Here is a 17,912-nt window from a genome sequence, read left to right as displayed (position 1 = left end):
TCTAGGTTTCATAATTAGAAGAGGGCTGTTGAATTTGGTCTTCTTTATGTGGGAATTCATTAGAGTATTAGCTCTTGTGGTGTGTCGCCTTGAACAGTCAATGCTGTGTGGAGTCGGGGAAAAGAGCTGAAATATCAGCAGCCCCAAGGTGAGAGGAAATTAGTTTCTTCTCCAGAATTTCTTAGCTCTTTGTTGCCAGGACTGTTCACAAGGGTGTCTACCCTCTTGAAAGGTAACTTATCAACACTCCTCAGGTAGGGCTTAAGTCATTGGTGATCATTACTAGGATGATTCTGTGACCTTGTTTTTGTTTTTCACAAGATAATCTCACTATGGGAAAAGTACAGAATTGTTTTACAGAGAAGACCATGAAATTGTTAACTGTGAATACAGCAGTGAGTACTCCTATCTCATCCAGGGGAGCCTGGCATGGTTTACATCAGTGTCCAAAAAAACCTGAGTCTGGTGTATAGTGCCCACATTCGTTATCCCCACACACTGAAGTGAGTTGCAGTACCTGCCATGCTGTTTTGATTATAAATTGATCTTTCTTCCTTCTTACGAGAATCATAGAAATCACCCATGTCATAAGTCCTGCAGTGTCTGTTGCTCATTAGGTCCTTGGAGAAATACAGAGGGGGAACTCACTTCTCCTGTTCCTCATCCTCCTGCTTCTCCCACTGCCCCCAGCCACCACTGGGCAGAGGGAAAGGGCGGGAGCAGCAGCAACAGGAGTCACAGAAGAGTCTGCAAAGGCAGAACAGAAGACGTGAATAAGAAACATGGCAACATAAAAAAAAATTACTTTTTCCTGAAAATTGCCCTTCCTCCCAAAACTGTGGGGTGAACTCACACACGGGCTCTAGCAGCCACTGGACCTAATGCAGTATCTTTTTACTGGTGACAACACAAAGACATAAAACCCGATATCGCTGCACCCGATGCATAAGCACTGTCCTGAGTTGTCCTGACTGTCCCACTAGTATTCAGCTTACAGCTGATCCCACCTATTTCTTTCCACATAAAAGTAACATTAGCACTAATACGTGGGGAGAAAGCACAGACTCCTGCATGGAGAGACAAAGAAAAAATCTAAATACATTCCTGAGCTGATTTATTTCACTTTTTGGTGGCCTTTCAAGTTAGCCTTTTATGTACTTTGCTGGCCAAGCGCCACTGCCAACATCTTGTATTTCTTGGTTGTGTTTTAGTCTCGGGGCAGTGCTCCCCTTCCCTGCCTAGCAGACCCCCCAGGAATGGGAGATCAACTGGGGTAGCTTAGCACTAGTCTCAGCCCAGGGAACGGCAGGCTGCAAAAGCAAGGCACAGCTTGTTTTAGCAGAACCGGCTTTGTGAGGTGCTAACACTTGACTGGGTGCAAGGAAGAAGAAAACATGCTCATTGCATGATAGAAAGTGAATTTGACCTGCAGTACATGTTGTGACAGATAAAATAGGGCTGTGTTGACGATTGGCATTAAATGCTGTGATTCAAATGAAGTAGTTGTCCCCAAATTGACAGAGAATTGAGTCCCATTTTTCAGCGTTTGGTGTCATTCTCTCCCTGTTGGCTTTAGCCCTTTCACCAACAAAATCCCGTTTTCCTCTCTGTTGTAATCACCCTTCTCAAGTTCTGAGCAACATTCAGAGTTTGAAGCCATCGTTTGTGTTTCATGGAAGTGATTAAAACCATGTTACAAGTCAAACGGGAGTTTAGAAGAACATTTCCTGTCGGTGCTGCACCCTGTGTGCCTACTCAGAATTAATAGCTTTTCTGCAAATTAGCACATAATGGGTTAAAAGCATGTTTATGTTGGCATTAAGTACTCTGGCTTCTTTTTCTCTGCAAGGCAAGACAATATTTTGCAAACTTTTTAAAGAATCTCTAATAGATATTATAGTGGCGCCATTCACACTGCTATATAGTAGTTAAGGCTGTGTCAGCACTTCCATTATGAATCCTGTTTTTCAGGGATTTATAACCCAGCCGTAAAAATTTGCTCTGGGCTGAAATTTGGTTTCAGCTCAGGGAGCACATTTTTTAACAGATTAAAAAAAATCAGCGTGGCCTTTTTTGAGTTATAGGAGTGTAAGAAAAAAAAAAAAAGGGAGAAAGAAGTGCAGGGAGAGAAAAGCAGACTTTTTTTTCATCAATATAACTCAAAAATAGGTCAGGATGAGAAATAAAGCTTGGACCCAGGCTGTTCAGTTTCCCCCTCCCCAAACCATCAGGACAGGAGGGCACTATTTTTATAATGGTATTTTAAGGGGAAACTTTTTTTTTTTTCTCTGTGGTTAATAGGTATTCCAACTTAATTCTACAGACATTTATTGCATGCTTAATTTCCTTGTCTTCCCCCCGCACACTCCAGAGTTGCTCTGTGGTGTTTGGTGGGATTATTCAGCAGTCATGGCTGTTTACAGGGTCTGACTCTGCTTCTGTCTCAGCGTCACTGTAAGGCACACAGTGCACCTGCAACAGGACAGCCTGTTTGCACAACACCTCTTGGTGGCACTTCAATACCATAGAGGTGCTGAGGGCAGTGGAGCAGCTTGAGCCCCCCCAGAGTGTTTCTGGAGTAGGAGACGAAGACCTGACTTGTTGACTATTTGAAGTGTGTGAAGCCTTGGGACACCCTTGTGTTTCCTCCATGGGTTTGCCTGTTGTCCACCGTGTCTCAGGCGCATGGTCTCCCCATTGCTCTTAGAAAAGCCAAGTGGTGAACTGGGCTGGGATCTGCCTGTTCACAGGCCCTCCTGACCACGTAAACAAGAGACTGGTCCCAAACTGTGGCATCAAGTGGGTTGGGGCTTTCCACTACCAGAGCTCTGGAGCTCCACCTAAGGCGCCTCTTTATGTCAGTAGAAACCACATGAACAGTGGGACAGGCTGGATCTTGAAAGTGGGCCTCAGCCTGCATTTATCTGAAGCCGTGGATATATCCACAGAAACTTGCATGAAAGGCTTTGATGGGGAACGTTGAGGTCTGCAGCTTCAGAGACATGCTGTGCCCTGCTCTTGCCCTGGCCTTGTGCATGGGACTTGGGTGTCCATGGGGCAGGCTGTGGTGAGGTAGATGGTTTAGCTCTCAACAGCTCAGGCACAAGTATTGGAGAAGCATGACACGTTGCAGTGGGGTTTGTAACGGCCTGTAACACCACAGGTTCACTGCCACTGACACCACAGTGAGCTCGGGTGTGCTGAGACACATCCTGATAGCCCAGCCCAGATGTGAGCTCAGCACAGCCCCTGGAGAAGCACAATCAATGGGAACAGCCCTGCCTGGCACAGATTCTAATTTAAGGCTCTGGAACCTGCTACTTCAGAGCCAAAAAATTCCTAAATGCATCTCAAAATTATTCCGTGCAAGGGTTTGCGATTTATACCCAACACAACCAAGATGTGACGTATATCAAACCACATAGTGATAGGACAAGGGGAAATGGCTTTAAACTGAAAGAGGGTAGATTTAGATTAGATATAAGGAAGAAATTCTTCTCCATGAGGGTGGTGAGGCACTGGAACAGGCTGCCCAGAGAAGCTGTGAATGCCCCATCCCTGGAAGTGTTCAAGGCCAGGCTGGATGGGGCTTTGGTCTAGTAGAAGGTGTCCCTCCCATGGCAGGGAGGTGGAACTAGATGATCTTTAAAGTCCTTTCCAACCCAAACGATTATATGATTCTATGAGAATCCTATGATATGGCACATATCAAATCAGGACATGGCAAATATCAAGCCTGACATTGAAGTGAGGACTAAAAGCTGCCGAGAGCTGCTTAGCACCTTGCGGTTGTGACTCACATTGTACGTTTCTACTGTCCTCAGTCATCAGCACATTTAAAGTTTAGATGGTTTAAATATACACTGGAAGAAATAATACAGCTTTTAAAAGGGTTTTACTAATCACCTTCTGTCTCTCGTTATATCTCTTGGCTCATAACAAGGCTGCTTCCTGCTTTACTGTTTTTATTAGTTTGCCTTTTCTTTCATTGCCCTACTCCTTTTGTTCTTTTTTTCATTTTTTTGCCTTTAATGGACTTCATTTCTCTTGTCAGGTTTTTACAATTGCTGAGGTTGCAGGAGAATATTTTTTATGTTCTGTTATACTTATTAAAATAAGTCTTTTTGCTTTTTTAAAAAAATATATTTTTGGTTCCCTTGTAAGAAGACTCAAATCCTGGTATTTAAATATTTGTGAATTTGATCCTGTACTGTCATCACAACTATTTATATTGTATTTACTACAAACCTGCTTCTGCCAGATAGGAGTATGTCTGCAGCACTTTTTACTTCAGTTCCTAAAGGTCCAAGGAAATATTTTAATATAAATGATTTTTCTTCTGTTTTGTGCAAAGAAATTTGTAGACAAAGGACCAGATGCGAAATACAGTGTTTCTGAGGATCACATTAAATCATGTGAAATAATAAAATGCTCTTATTTTTCATAAAGAAGTGTTGAATAAACTAGTTGTTTCCATGTCACGTTCAATTTTTGTTACATATGCTAGACCTTTTTGGTCATGCACAAGTGTACAATGTCTTTCATTATGGATATACCTGCCGTGACCTCCGTGCATATACAACTGCACGGTGTTTTAATTTTAAATGTAAATTCAATTTTATTTGGTACAGTATTATGCATTAACATGAGTGCAGAGTTTCTTTGATCCATGTTGTTGACCTCATAGCCCCAGAGTTGCCCAAACAACACTCTGCTTGTGGATATGCGGGCCCGTCGACGTTTCAGTGGGTCCATGGATAGATGTGGCTCTGTTAGGCAGAACATGGTGGCTGCATCATGGGTCCTCCTGCCATAAGCTGTGTCCAGCTCCTCTGGGTGGGAAGCAGAGCACAGGCACAACGGTTCATTGCAAAGCTACAGTACAAAAAAGAAGAGCGAAGTATGGGTCTTCCTTTGCAAGAGCTTTTATTGCATGCCAGGCAATGAGCATGTAACTTTTAGCACTGGTAAGCTAAGCATTGCACTAGGCTTTGTTAGACACAGAAGGTTAGATGTGGTTTCTTTAGTTTTTATGCCAGGGAGAGCAGATACTTGAAGGCAAATGCCATATTCTTACAGGGAATTTCTGAAGATATTGTCACATCACACAGGTCTCTGTGACAAAACAAAACAAAAAATACTTTGATCAGCTACTTAGGTTTCTCAAGAGTTTTCCTTGAAGAGAGTCTGTGTCTCTTGAAAGCCAAGATCAAAGTAACTGTAAGCTCCCAGATAGGAAGAAAAATTGCAGAAAATAATTACACAGATTCTTTTTATTTTATTCAAGATAATGGACAGACAAGGAGAAGGAACAAGGGGGAAATGGAAGTGGCTCTGAAAGATAAATGGTTAGAAAATCTTCATATTTGAAAGAGCAAGCCTGTCTGTTTGGGTTTTTTCTGCTTATACTTCATGTATTTGCAGTAGTTACAGCGATGTTTTAAACTGGAAAAAGTAATGATGTTAACATTCTTGTAAGAAGAGATTGCCTCAAATAAAACTTCAGAGGCAGCCGAATGAAAGAAGAAAATAAGGTTAAAATATGAAGCTTGATATCGCCAGGGGGCATCTGGCGTGTCAGTCAGATGAATGAGGTAAGCTGATTTATGCCCTACAAACTTTAGCCAAGGTGTTTCTGATGCCGAAGAGGGTTTAATAGACTGCTGGCCTCCCACAGATCATTGCAAACTGCAAGGGAGTTTTTGCTGAGGTAGAACTGCAATTGTGTGTCTCCATTGCATGTGAACACCCCGCAGCTCCCAAGCTGTTTATTTTTTTTGCCTTTTCCCTTTCTATTGATTTTTGGTTGTATTTTCTTTGCTAGTTATAGTCGGCAAATGGCCGAGTAATAAATTTATATTTCTAAGCTGTAGAGAAGATTTGATTTAGCAAGTAATTTTTACCATTTGGAGCAGTTTAAAATGAGTTTTCCAGTTGCCTTTGCAGTTATTTTCTCCCCTTTTATGCCATTTTGCTGCATTGTCATGCTTGTTGTCTTTGATTCTCGGAAAGCGATGCTTTAGTGGTGACAGTGGGATATTGCCTCATTACAGGCTTCTTTGCCAGATGAGTTCCCTTAGTGCCAATTACTATTCAGTAGTAGATGCTGCAATAGGTCAACCTGTACTTTTTGCTAGTCATTCTTTTTTTTCACATGCATTGCTTCTGTCTAAAGCACTTAGAGGCAAATTGTGCTCCTGCCTTGGTAATTGTTGCTCTGCTGCTCAGGGGGACCATGAGGGAGGACATAGATGTTCTCTGGATGTGTGGAGCTCCACAGGGACCACTAACCTGGTGGCAGGAGGCATAGGGCCAAGGCCAGAGGAGGTCATCAAAGGCTAACGTTTCTAACTTTGCTGCTTTGTCTCCTGAGGGCCTGATTGCTCCTCTACCTTTTGCATTTTTCCTACCCTCTATATGTAGCCCACATGTGGTGCAGAGATTTTGTCTTCCAGAGGTAATGCTTTGACCAGTGCAGTGTGTGGTGATAACAGCTTCTCCCAGCCACAGGGAGTGCTCTGAAAGGTGGGGGAGCTGAGTACTGCAGTAATGCTGACCTTGTCACTACTCCTACCTGCTCTTGTCCCTTTCAGTCTATCCTTGCCCCTGGGGCTGGTGGTGGTGTCATACTTGGGCACCAGGGCTCATCACAAATCTGGTGTGAACCACGTGAAAATCAGGTGGCGAGCAAGGGCTACATCACCGTGATAGCTGAAAGTAGCTGTGTTCCAGTAGGAACTGAAAATAATTTCAAACTGTGCATTTAAACTGTGTGTATTAAGATATGTATGACAGGGCTTGAAGCTAAATGCTGATGTATACTGGAGGTTCTCTGAGGCACCATGCTGCATTATCTTTTTTAGCTGCTGGTGTTTTAACCCAATATGGGCTAGGGAGACTGCAAGGTCATTTTAACAAGTAAACACCTCAAATCTGTGATGTAAAGCCAAATGCAGGAGATCTTTGATCAACAGTTTGAGCCTCTGTAATTTTGCAATAAATCTGTTTATGATATGTTTTTTGTGTACCTAGTTATAAATTTGAAACAAAATTCTCTGTTAGCATAATTCCTGTGATGTCAACAGAGCTTTTCGTGCTGGGAATGTAAGCTGTTATAGTTGCAAGGTTGGTTTGGTGTAACTGTGAAGATACTAAGAGCATTTTTTGAAATACAAGTAACTCTGAAGTATAACTAAAATGATTATTTGAAAGCACATGTGGGCAAAGGCATAATTGGTATAGAACATTGCCACAGTATCAATATGACCCTGCTAATGTAATTGAGAACAGAAATTTGCATTGTAGCAATTGCAGCATCCCAATTTCCTTTCCCTCTGATGCTCTCGTCATTAAACTGATGGAGACGTAGCATTGGTATATCCTGCAAATACGATATTTTTCAAATGAAGGGCCGTACTGGAAATATTGGTTTGGAAGTAAAGGTTTACATCGCTGCATACATGTAAAGAAGTAACTTCATCTTTGAGGAGGCGGGCTGTCCTGGCTGGTGCCAGAAGCTTCCCCGAGGCAGCTCCTGCTCCTCCCCAGGGCAGCTTTGGCCATGACTCAGTGACATTTCTTGCTCCAGCTCTTAGGATCCCTCCACAAGGAACAAAACTGCCTTAAAGAAACTGGCGTTTGGTCAGTTGCTTTCTGTTTTGCTGCCTCAGTGAATGTCTTTCGTTATTTACTTCAGTGTTTCACAAAAGCTCTAAAGCAGAGACAGAATTTATCAGTGACACCAAGGAGAAATGGGACTAAGTGAAGGGAGAGATTATGTGAGCCCTTTTAACACAAAGAACTGTAGTATAAGTTAAGAAGATTATTTTATCTTTGGCTTCTCTGACAGGTCCCCTGTTACGTAAGTAATCTGCTTTTTCAAGTTAGGTATTGCCTAAATCTCAGTCAGAGCCATTTCCTGAAATAGGAACACTGAGTTTATTTAATTTGGGGGTTTAAGTATTTTCCATTTCAGAATAATAAATAATCCAGAATAATAAATATATAAGATATAGGATCTCTTCTATGTAAATGCTGCATTCTAGAAATCCACAGGAGTATGTTTAGATTAAAAAAAAAAATTCTTAGTCATGATTTTAAGAGTAAAGCTTTGATTTTCGTCCCACCATTGCTACAAGCCTTCATGTCAAAAGAAACACACTGAAGATGTTGATTCATTGGGAAAGGGGTGAAATGTCATACTCTTAACTACATCTTTTTGTTTTCCAAGCTCCTCCTAGAGAACTGACAGAAGAAGAAAAACAGCAAGTTCTCCATTCTGAAGAATTCTTGATATTTTTTGACCGGACAATACGTGTAATTGAGCGAGCTTTGGCTGAAGATTCAGATATCTTCTTTGACTACAGTGGCAGAGATGTAGAAGAGAAAGATGGGTCAGTTTGGGTTGTTTTTTTTTTTTTTGCTTTTATAAAATAAACTTTAATAAAAGAATTCCAGTGATATGAAGCCTCAATTTTAAAACTAAATTAATCCTTTCTATACTTAAGAAAAGGTTTAAATCTCTCTTCTCTGTTTTGTTTTGTTGTTGTTGTTGTCTTTATGTATTATTCAGGTGGTTTATTTTTTGGTTTCATTTTGGGGATGAAATTTCAAATTCTGAATAAATAATTGAAATAGATAAACGTGTGTATACACATGTATATGTAGATGTGCATGTGTACATTCCGGTGGTGTATGTCTGCATACTTATATCATGATATTTTTGCAAATTCAAATTACTGTTGTTTATATTTGACTACTGCCTCAGGTCTGTAATGGAATCCCACTGTGTTCTGCATTGTATAGATGAAAACGATGATCTCCCAAAGTGTTTCCATTCTAAATGCTAAGACAAGAGGTGACAGGTTGTGTGTTCAGCAATTGATAGGGGAGTAGAACCAGGAAAACTTCTTAGTAGGAGAGGGAGTATTCAGGTTTCAACAACTGCATATCCATTGCAGCCTCATGCCGAATCAGTAACTGTGTCACACTGAAGTTACTTACTGGAGGGGACTCTAGAGCATCACCCCTGTGGACCCAGTGTGGCAGTGATGGGCCAGCACTGAGCTTCAGCCCATCCTAATGGTGCCCGAAGGCATCTGCCGTCTCCATCGCTGGGAGATGATACTGTACCTTTAAGATTTCAGGAGTCAGAAATAAGAGAGATTTGGTTATAGCTTGGAGGTGAAGATTCAGAAAAGGGGGAGCTGGATGCCAGGGCTAGGTTCAGTCCTGAGACACAAAGGTGGCAGAGGTGACCCAGAAAAGTGAGCCAGAAAAGAGTCAGGTAGACAGTGGGAAATTAAGAAATGTGGTTTTGTGAAACATATGTAAAATATGTTTGTTGGTGCGGATTTGTTACTCTCAGCAAGACAATGAGAGCAATTAAATCAGGGTGGCAGACTTCCCCAGCTTGGGCAGACTGGAGCAGCAGTCAGGAACTTTTGCATTCTTTTTCACAGCATTTGAATCCTGGTACTTCAAAAAGTGTCACTTTGTTTGAATTCACAGAGATGTTCAAGCAGGAGCCAACCTTTCCTTTAACCGTCAATTTTATGATGAGCACTGGTCAAAGCATCGTGTCGTCACCTGTATGGATTGGTCTCTTCAGGTAAGATGTGAAGCTGGGATATGTGTTTCCATACACCTTCCAACTTTTCCCTAAAAATACAGCCAGTGTCATTTTGCCCATTGTTTGCAGAGTATGACGTTATTTCTTAGCTAACAGCAGGGCCTTGAACAAGTGAATGCATGTTTCTCCATAAAGAAGAGCAATAATGGAGAAGGGCAATAATGAAGCTGTCATTTTTTTCATATATGTTACTTCGTCTTTAAAACCAGGATGTTGTGCTAAAACTGTAGGTTAACAAACCTACTAAGATGAAGGAGTCTTTACTTTTCCTCTCCCCTCTTCTCCTTCAGCACATGGAAATTTTTTTAGGACAAAAGGTTTAAAATAAACCAGATAAAACTAATTTCCTAAATATGTAGTAGTTGATTTAATAAATAGTTGTACATAATAATATATATATAAATAAGAGTAGTGAGAAATGCAATTTATTTTTCTAATATACTAAAACTCAAAATGTGAAAGTATCTGAACAACTCGAAAACATTTAAAAGAAAACTTTTGAAAAATGCTGGGTTCTTTTTTCAAGTCGTGGAGGAGGATGCTGCAGCTGGTCAGGGGACATGCTAAAGCAGCGTGCCTGGAGCGTATCCAGCTTCTGTGCACCACAAAGCATTGTCATATTGCAAAATAAAACTGATGGTAGAGCTGCTTAAGCTTCCCAAAACCAATACAGCCACATCAGCAAAGCAAAGAAACCAGGTTAATTAGTTGCTCCGTTGGAAAGCTGTGATTAGTGCGCACACACATCACCACAGGCCTGTCAAATTCGTTTGGTCCCAGTTTCACTCCAGTCCCCCTCATCCTCTCTGCTTTTCCCTGTTAGCCTGTTCCTCAGTTACTGCCTGGAGCAAAGCATCTGGTTTCTCTGGGGAGGAGACCAAGGAGATTCTGCTCCAAGGTCCACGATACAGATATAAAGAAACTGCTTCAGGAGGACATAAACTTGAAAAATGTGAACACAACCCAGTCTGCCTAGTTGGCCCCAAACCCAGTGTCAGGCGTGCCCTAGTGTGTCCGAGCCCTGATGCAGCCTGCTGAGGGTAGCAAAGATGCTGTAAATGTAGCTCAGGCCAGTGCAAAGAACAAGTTTTGCTTAGCCTAATCTTAGAAGCAGCTGCTCTTACTCCACCATGTTAGGTGTTGCATATGGGGAGAGCAAGTGTTAAAGGCCAAGTACCTAAATGGTGCATGCAGGCTGGAGAGAGGCAGTTGGTGAGGAGCACAGTGACTCTTGCATCCATCCTCTCCTTCCCCTTGAAATGGCAGCAGGGCTGCTTCCAGCCCTCTGGGTACTTCTCAGGTAAGGTGGCAGCTGACTGCATGGAGGACGTGGCAGGCGGCAGGGAGGAGCTCGAGGGTCTCATGAGCGTTGCTGGTAGGCTTTGCAGATCTTGCTGTCCGACCAGGTACAGTGCACAACAGCCAGCTGCAGAGAGGCTTCTTGTAATATCCAACTCACACCCCATGTGTGAAATGAAGGATTTATCCCTTTGCTTTCATACAAAATATCAGCTTAACAACAGGTATGCACTGGTGTGACGTGGGTGGCCTTTAAGCACATATGGATTTCCACAGAAATCAAATATGAGCCTGAGGAAACACTTATCTTAGGTTGTTCACTTGTTCAGGGGCTGGAAATTACATGGAATTCTTATCTGATATTTTCCTAACAGGCAGCTCTTACTGTATTCCCAGGGCAGCAAGAAAAAAAGCCGCCTCAGAAGAGCACTGCCAAATATAATTGCTCAGCCCCTGGGGCTCACAGGCATGTTCTGCTTCCCACCTCTTTGTTCCAGGGTGGCCCCTCCTGCCTTCCTCTCCATTAATTCCTCACACTCAGCTCCCTGGCACCCCAGTGAGGGCTTCTCCGCCCCGGCTTCTCTGTGCCGGGGGGTTCTGTGGGCTGCCCCACGCTAGCTTGGGAGGAGGGATTTGCCTCCTCTCTTGTCTGCTTTGAGAAATATCATGTGGCAGGAGCTGGAGCCAGATAGAGGTATTTCCCCTAACTGCTAGCTCCGCTTCTCAGCCACACTTTGGGACATGGCAGCGTCCAGTATGCTGAAGGATAACTTGAATAATCATGGGAACTGCAGAACACATTGCTCAGTTTTCTGCGATAAAACTGTTGCTGCAAAACAGCCTGGAGGCAAATAGAAGCTTAATCAAAGGACCTTGATGCATTGATTAAACAAGGAATTCTGTTCCCAGTCACATGTAAAATATGGTCCCAAACATGTGGGATCATTCAGACCATTAAAGCTAACCCGCTAGCCCCTTGATTCTTTTGCAGAGCAAAGGGAAAACAGCTTAGATGCTTCATCAAGGATCTAAGGGAAAGGCTCAAGAGACTGAGTGTAAACACAGAGAGTGGGATCACCTTGCTCTGTCCATGAGGAGGTAACTTAGCTTATCAAAAGCCAAGAAAACCACAGTCTCAGGGATACTGCCGTGTCTTTCTGACTCTTGGGCAGCAGCCTTGAATGCTGTTTCCCGCGGTACTGTTTCCATGTTGTTCTCAGTTGCAGTCACAGGACAGCTGGGCACCTGCCGAGGACCAAAATTCTGCAAATGCAAGTAGATTGAGTGAAGCAGCAAGTGTGTGATGCCAGTGCAGATTTAGGTTGCCTCCCTTGGCTGTTTTTTAAGAGTCAAAAAGCCTTATAATGGTGTTGCCCAGCTAGATATGACCTCAGCATCTGTACTTGAAACTGTACTTCCAGTCAGATGCATAAACTGTGATTGCAAAACCTACATATAGACCAGCAAGATTCAAGTCGGTATTTGTTTACGGCCAGATGTTCTGCCAACCAGAACATACTTGCTAAACTATCCAGGAGCATGAACCAAGCCCAAAGTGCCTCGAAACTGGTACTTCAGACCTGGTTGCACACCTTAGCTGGCTGCAGCCACGCCAGTGGAAGGGCTTGTCACTTCTGCTTACCAGGGTATCATCTGCCTCTTTACAACTGCGGGCTCAGCTGCTCGCCTGGATGGTACCTAAGCTGTTCGGCCAAAATGAGGTGCACTGGCAAGAACCTACTGTACATGGTGTTTACTTGGACCTGGACCAAGGTGGGATGAAAAGGTTCAAAAGAGAAGCTGAGCTCGTTGTTCAGAAGCGGTGGTAGTCTTTGTTGTGGGACAGAGAAAGAAAAGAGGGTGGGTGAGATGGATGGGAGCACTGGCACAACTGTGGCCAGAGAAGTGGTGTCTCAGGTGCAGGATTAAACCGCCCTCAGATGTCCCCCAGTTCTTGACGAGTAGGAAGAGGTGGTTGGTCTGCTGCATGGTCTAAATCCCATGCAAGTGATTTGGGTGCTAAATTGCCCTTACAAGGTGCATCAGCAGCCAGGGTCTGCTGGGATGTAGATACAATGCAGTCAGAGCCACCCCAAAATGGGAAGGAGGCAGCTGTGGCGGCCACATGTTGCTAGTTCGCCCACATGTGGGTCCAGGCTCATTTGGAACAACAAGACTGAACAGAAAAATCATCAGCTCCATGATGTATTATCCATGGAAGTGTACACAAAGTGGGAAAGAGCAGCTGCTGATGGCAAAAGTTATAGCTGTATGCATTATTTCTTCCAAATGGATTTTGAGAGCAGAGAGGTTCAAACCCCAATAATAATGATATAAAGGGTGCTGTTTGTTTGTTTGTTTTGTTTTTTTTTTAATTATTTTTTAACTGCCTGGTTTGGACTAAATTCACAGCTGCCAATAGCACTATTGGCAGCTCCTTTGTCCCACTTCCTTTACATCTACCAGCTGCACTATTCCCCTGTAAAGTGATGAATACTTTGGCAGGAATTTACCTGGGAACAACAAAAAGTGACAATGATTCGTGGAAATCATTGAGAAATTTTGAGGGAAAGCATTTACAAGAGGAGGGTATGGGTCCTGTGGAACTTGGGCTACTGGCTCACTGGTCTGCAGAAGCCACGTGCTTTTCTCTGGACATGCCATAAGGTCCACTGCCTTACTTTAGCTATTTAGAGTGAAGGACAGAGACTGCCAGAGGTCCCTAGTGTCAGACATATGGGAGTGAAGAACTGGGTGCTATTGTATAGGCAGAAAGTAATTGGTGTTTCGTGGGCAAAGCTTCACTTCTTATGGTGTTTTGAAATGATATAAGGCCATCAGCAGAATGTGAAAATCTGATTTTTCATGCATGATATGGTATGTGTTTATATGTGTATATATGTATACACAGAGCACATATGTGTGTATTGCATGTCTACTGCTATATTTCAGTGGAAAATGGGTATACAAGAAAATATGGATCAGATTTTAGAGTGCTCATTGCATCAGTCTTACTGAGTCAGTGGAATTTGAGGTCATCCTGTGCTTTACAAGATGACCTCAGCATCTTGCAAAATAGAGTTTCTGTGAAGAAAATATTTTGTTTGCTATTTTATCAAGAAGAGCTTTTAAGTTGACTCTATGTATAAGTGAATAGGAAGAGTGCATAATGAAATAAGAAAGAACAGTTTTCAGGGATGCTCATAAAACTGAGAATTTCAGAATAAAATCAAGTCAACACTGTGGTCATAGTGTTATTTCATTATCAAAATCAATTAAGATAATGGTTTGTCCCTGAATACATGGTTAAGCAAATAAGTTAGAATTACCCAAGCTTTCAGTTTTTCCCTCTTCCTTGCTTTGCATTCCCTTTCTGAATATCCTGATAGTTGTCTTTTCTGAGAATTATCTGCAGAAAATAACATTGCCTTTGTGGTATCTGAGAATAATTGCTAGAGAGCGAGGAAGTGGGGCTTTAAGGATGTCAGGGACGAGTAAAATATAAAACCAAAATGAAGCTGAATACTATGATTGGACTAGCATGTATTATAATTAAAACCAGATATTGCACTTCTAGTGTAGATTATTTCTGTCTCATCTGATTGTGCATAGGTTCTTCATCATCTGTCTTATTTAATTTGCTTTTTCTTTTTCTTTATAGTACCCTGAGTTGATGGTTGCATCTTATAACAATAATGAAGATGCTCCACATGAGCCTGATGGGGTAGCCTTGGTATGGAACATGAAGTTCAAGAAAACCACTCCAGAATATGTTTTCCATTGTCAGGTAAGACTGAGGAAGTCATTAATTTCATGCCAGACAAAACAGATTTAGTACATGGTGCATCTTCCCACTGTTTATATGGAGAGGTTGAGGTTAAAAATAGGCATTTTTGGAAAAAGTACAAGTGGCGGTCCAGTGTTTTCAGAAGGCAACCAGCCTTCTCAAACAATGCTGAAAGCCTGTCAGGGCTGCATGTCATTCTTTGTCTATTTAAAACAGTCCCTAGGAGATTTAGTTTATAAAGCCCTTGCACTTATGAAGTAACTGTGGTGTACCACTTCCTCATCCAGGCGGGAACATATGCTTTCCCACCCACGTTCGCTTCCTCGCATCCTCTGCACTCCAAGCTGCCTACCCTTGCCTTGGTTCTGCTCAGTATCATGGGTTTTTTTCTTTGAAATTGGGAAGTACACTTTGCATTTCTGGGTATGTGTCTTACTTACAGCTTGATAAAAACAGTCTTGATTACAAGGACTACTCCACCCATTCCTGACTGACTGTCCCTTAGATTAGCAAACCAGTGATTCACTTCACTCAGTGCTACTTTATGACCATGCTAGTTTAGAAGTTTATGGACAATTCAAAAATAGTTGGGTATTTTATTTCTATAGGTGTGTTCATTGCTCTTTTGCCACTGCTTTTGTGTGTGAAATGGCACAGCCTCATATTGACAGAAATGTTCTGCTCATTGGCCATATCTCCATCAAACTGTCCTGTGGGACAGGGCTTGGGCCTAAATATCCAACCTCTTCATTAATATTCTTCTGTGGTAATTAAATACAGGACAGTGGTATTAAAAAAGCCATATGGAAAAGTTTCAGCAAGTAAAACTTAACAATCAGAGATTAGTAAAATGCAGATTATTCTGTGGTAAAAATTGCTTCTCTTGGAAGGATATGTATTACCTGGCTAATTGTGTAAGCTAAGTGTCATTTTACATTCAAGGACCAAACATCTTTTTGAACTAAGTTTATGTTTGGACTTGGGTACATTATCAGATGTAACATAGTGGGAGGGAGTTGCTGGAATTGAAGTTACTGCTTCAACGCGATTAAGTAACCTTTAATTCCAGGCATGTTTTTCTAATTTACTATACTGAAAAACAACTTCACAAGGAGTCTGGGCCTGCACAGCAAATATGCCATACAGATTTATATAAATATGTGTGTGTGTGTGCACGCGCGTTACCTTTGAAATGAGAACTTGTATTTTTTGGAGATCATATTCAGCAGACTGATGTGTTCTTTCAGACTGCTTAAGATCTTAGCTCAGATGCCATATTCAAATCCTTCTAGGATGTACATGCAGCTTAATATTTTAAACAAAATATTCAAGAGATTGCCCATTGTATTTTCAGGACAAATAATCCTTAAACTAGATTGATTTTGCAAGATAACAACCATATTTAGGGTAGTCCCGAGTACACAAAGGGGAGATTGAATACAGACATAACAATGTGCTCTGTTAGTTAAAAATTCTATCTAGTTTTAAAAGTAGGTACACTTAAGCAGGAGAGGTATGACTGACTAAACTGAAAGCACTGAGACAGGCTATACTCTTCATCAGAATAACACACAAAGGACAAAGTGGTGGCCTGGCTGAACTTCTGTCTAATTCTCCCATTACGCTGGATGTCCCCCTTTTTAGATCTGGAACCTAAAACCTGTGCATTGAGAGACACATATGGCACTGTGCTTTCACATGCACCCTGGATTCATCATCTTTCAGTTAAATGACATCAGTTCTTCTGTCCATGGGAAATATTTATTTTCTTGGTCAAACTGTCCACAGATAATTTACATTATAATTCCATTAAGAGTTGGAACCATGTTTGAACCACCATTGTGAGGCTTCTGACATGTGGAATATCTTCTGCATCTCAGATCACATGGGGATACCAACATGAGACTAAATGGGGAAGCAATAAGCATGAGACTTGGTCTCTTGAACACAGGTTTTGTTCTAACTGACTCAGATGGAAAATAAGAGAAAAATATTATCTTAGCTCAGAGTCTGGAATTCAGTTCTGTAGATCATCATGTTATTCTGTAAGTGGAAACCAACTGTATTATTAGTCAGCCCCATATCATTTATATTACCATTTGCAAGAGAAATGTTCATTCAGTCCTGATTCAGTCATTCCTCTAGGTCTTCTGCGAGACAGGCCCAGTTTTTCTTCTGCCATACATGACCTTATAACAGTCCAGCCCAGCAGCTAGAGATGAACACACACCTTATCATTACAGCTAGGTTACCTAGATGTGACAAACACAATACTTTGAGCAACAGACCTCTGTTTTGCTTTCCAAAGACTTTCTATAAAAATGTGGCCTTAATAAATACTATATGGTGCTGACTAATGTACCCTTTGCCTTTCAATTTTTGAGCTCACAGAGCAAGATACAAGCAAGTAGAAACTCATTTCAGATGTGACTGTCAAGGAACTCATGCAAGTCACTTCTGAGAAGTCAAATCAATAAATAGATTTATGCAGCCATTTCTGAGGGACTTCTAAGAAATTCCACCTCAGGAGTTCTGATGACATCAATAGAGATAGATAGGTGGAACATCTCTGGACAGCCAAAGAGCTGGCTCAATTTCAGCATGTAGAACTTGGGATACCTCTTGTGCACATTTGGTAAATTCTTGAAGCTAGCAACTGTAATGTTTTTCTTTCTTTCCTGATATATTGTACAGATTTAAGTGAGATGATTACCAAGAAATTTCTTAATTTTCTTTACCTCTTTCTATGAATTTTCTTAATCTTACATAGGATCATTTAAATTGTCATAATCAGAACAATAGGCTTTGCTGATGCCTTTGCTGAAAGTTACCAGAACTAAAGGTGTCTATCAGCCATGGCAGACAATGATGCAAAAAGTCTATCAGCAATGATGTTTCCTAACTCCAGTCAGCAAAATGTTTTATTTTAGTTCTCAAATGTGAGGGATGATATATTCTGTAAATACAAAATTCTTGCCAAATTTAAAGCCATATTAGGTTGTTGCTCATTAATACAGTGTAGGTGGTGGTAAATGTCATAGCTCTACAATATGTTGTGCTACAAATACTGAATTCAATTTTAGTTAATGTGCATTAAGGGAACAATTACTATTAGCCAAGTGGACTTGTTTACTCATTAATTAATGTAAAGTGCCGTGTGATCTATCAAATCCTTTCTAAACAAAACTGTCCTAC

At 41.6% G+C, this 17,912-nt stretch overlaps 1 protein-coding gene across 7 annotated transcripts in view; it reads left to right on the top strand.

Annotated features, from left to right (window-relative positions):
- DYNC1I1 (dynein cytoplasmic 1 intermediate chain 1) overlaps positions 1-17,912 on the top strand; it is a 190,576-nt gene that overhangs the window by 103,281 nt on the left and 69,383 nt on the right. For all 7 annotated transcript variants that reach the window (XM_071805116.1, XM_071805115.1, XM_071805114.1 and 4 more), the window contains 3 exons: positions 8,231-8,393; positions 9,511-9,610; positions 14,592-14,717. In XM_071805116.1, the coding sequence (XP_071661217.1) occupies positions 8,231-8,393; positions 9,511-9,610; positions 14,592-14,717 (389 nt within the window). The remainder of the gene's footprint in view (positions 1-8,230; positions 8,394-9,510; positions 9,611-14,591; positions 14,718-17,912) is intronic.

Source organism: Patagioenas fasciata, chromosome 2, assembly GCF_037038585.1.
Source record: "Patagioenas fasciata isolate bPatFas1 chromosome 2, bPatFas1.hap1, whole genome shotgun sequence".
NCBI classification, from domain to species: domain Eukaryota; kingdom Metazoa; phylum Chordata; class Aves; order Columbiformes; family Columbidae; genus Patagioenas; species Patagioenas fasciata.
The sequence above is the reverse complement of the archived record's forward strand: the minus strand, read 5'-3'. Positions and strand labels throughout refer to the sequence as shown.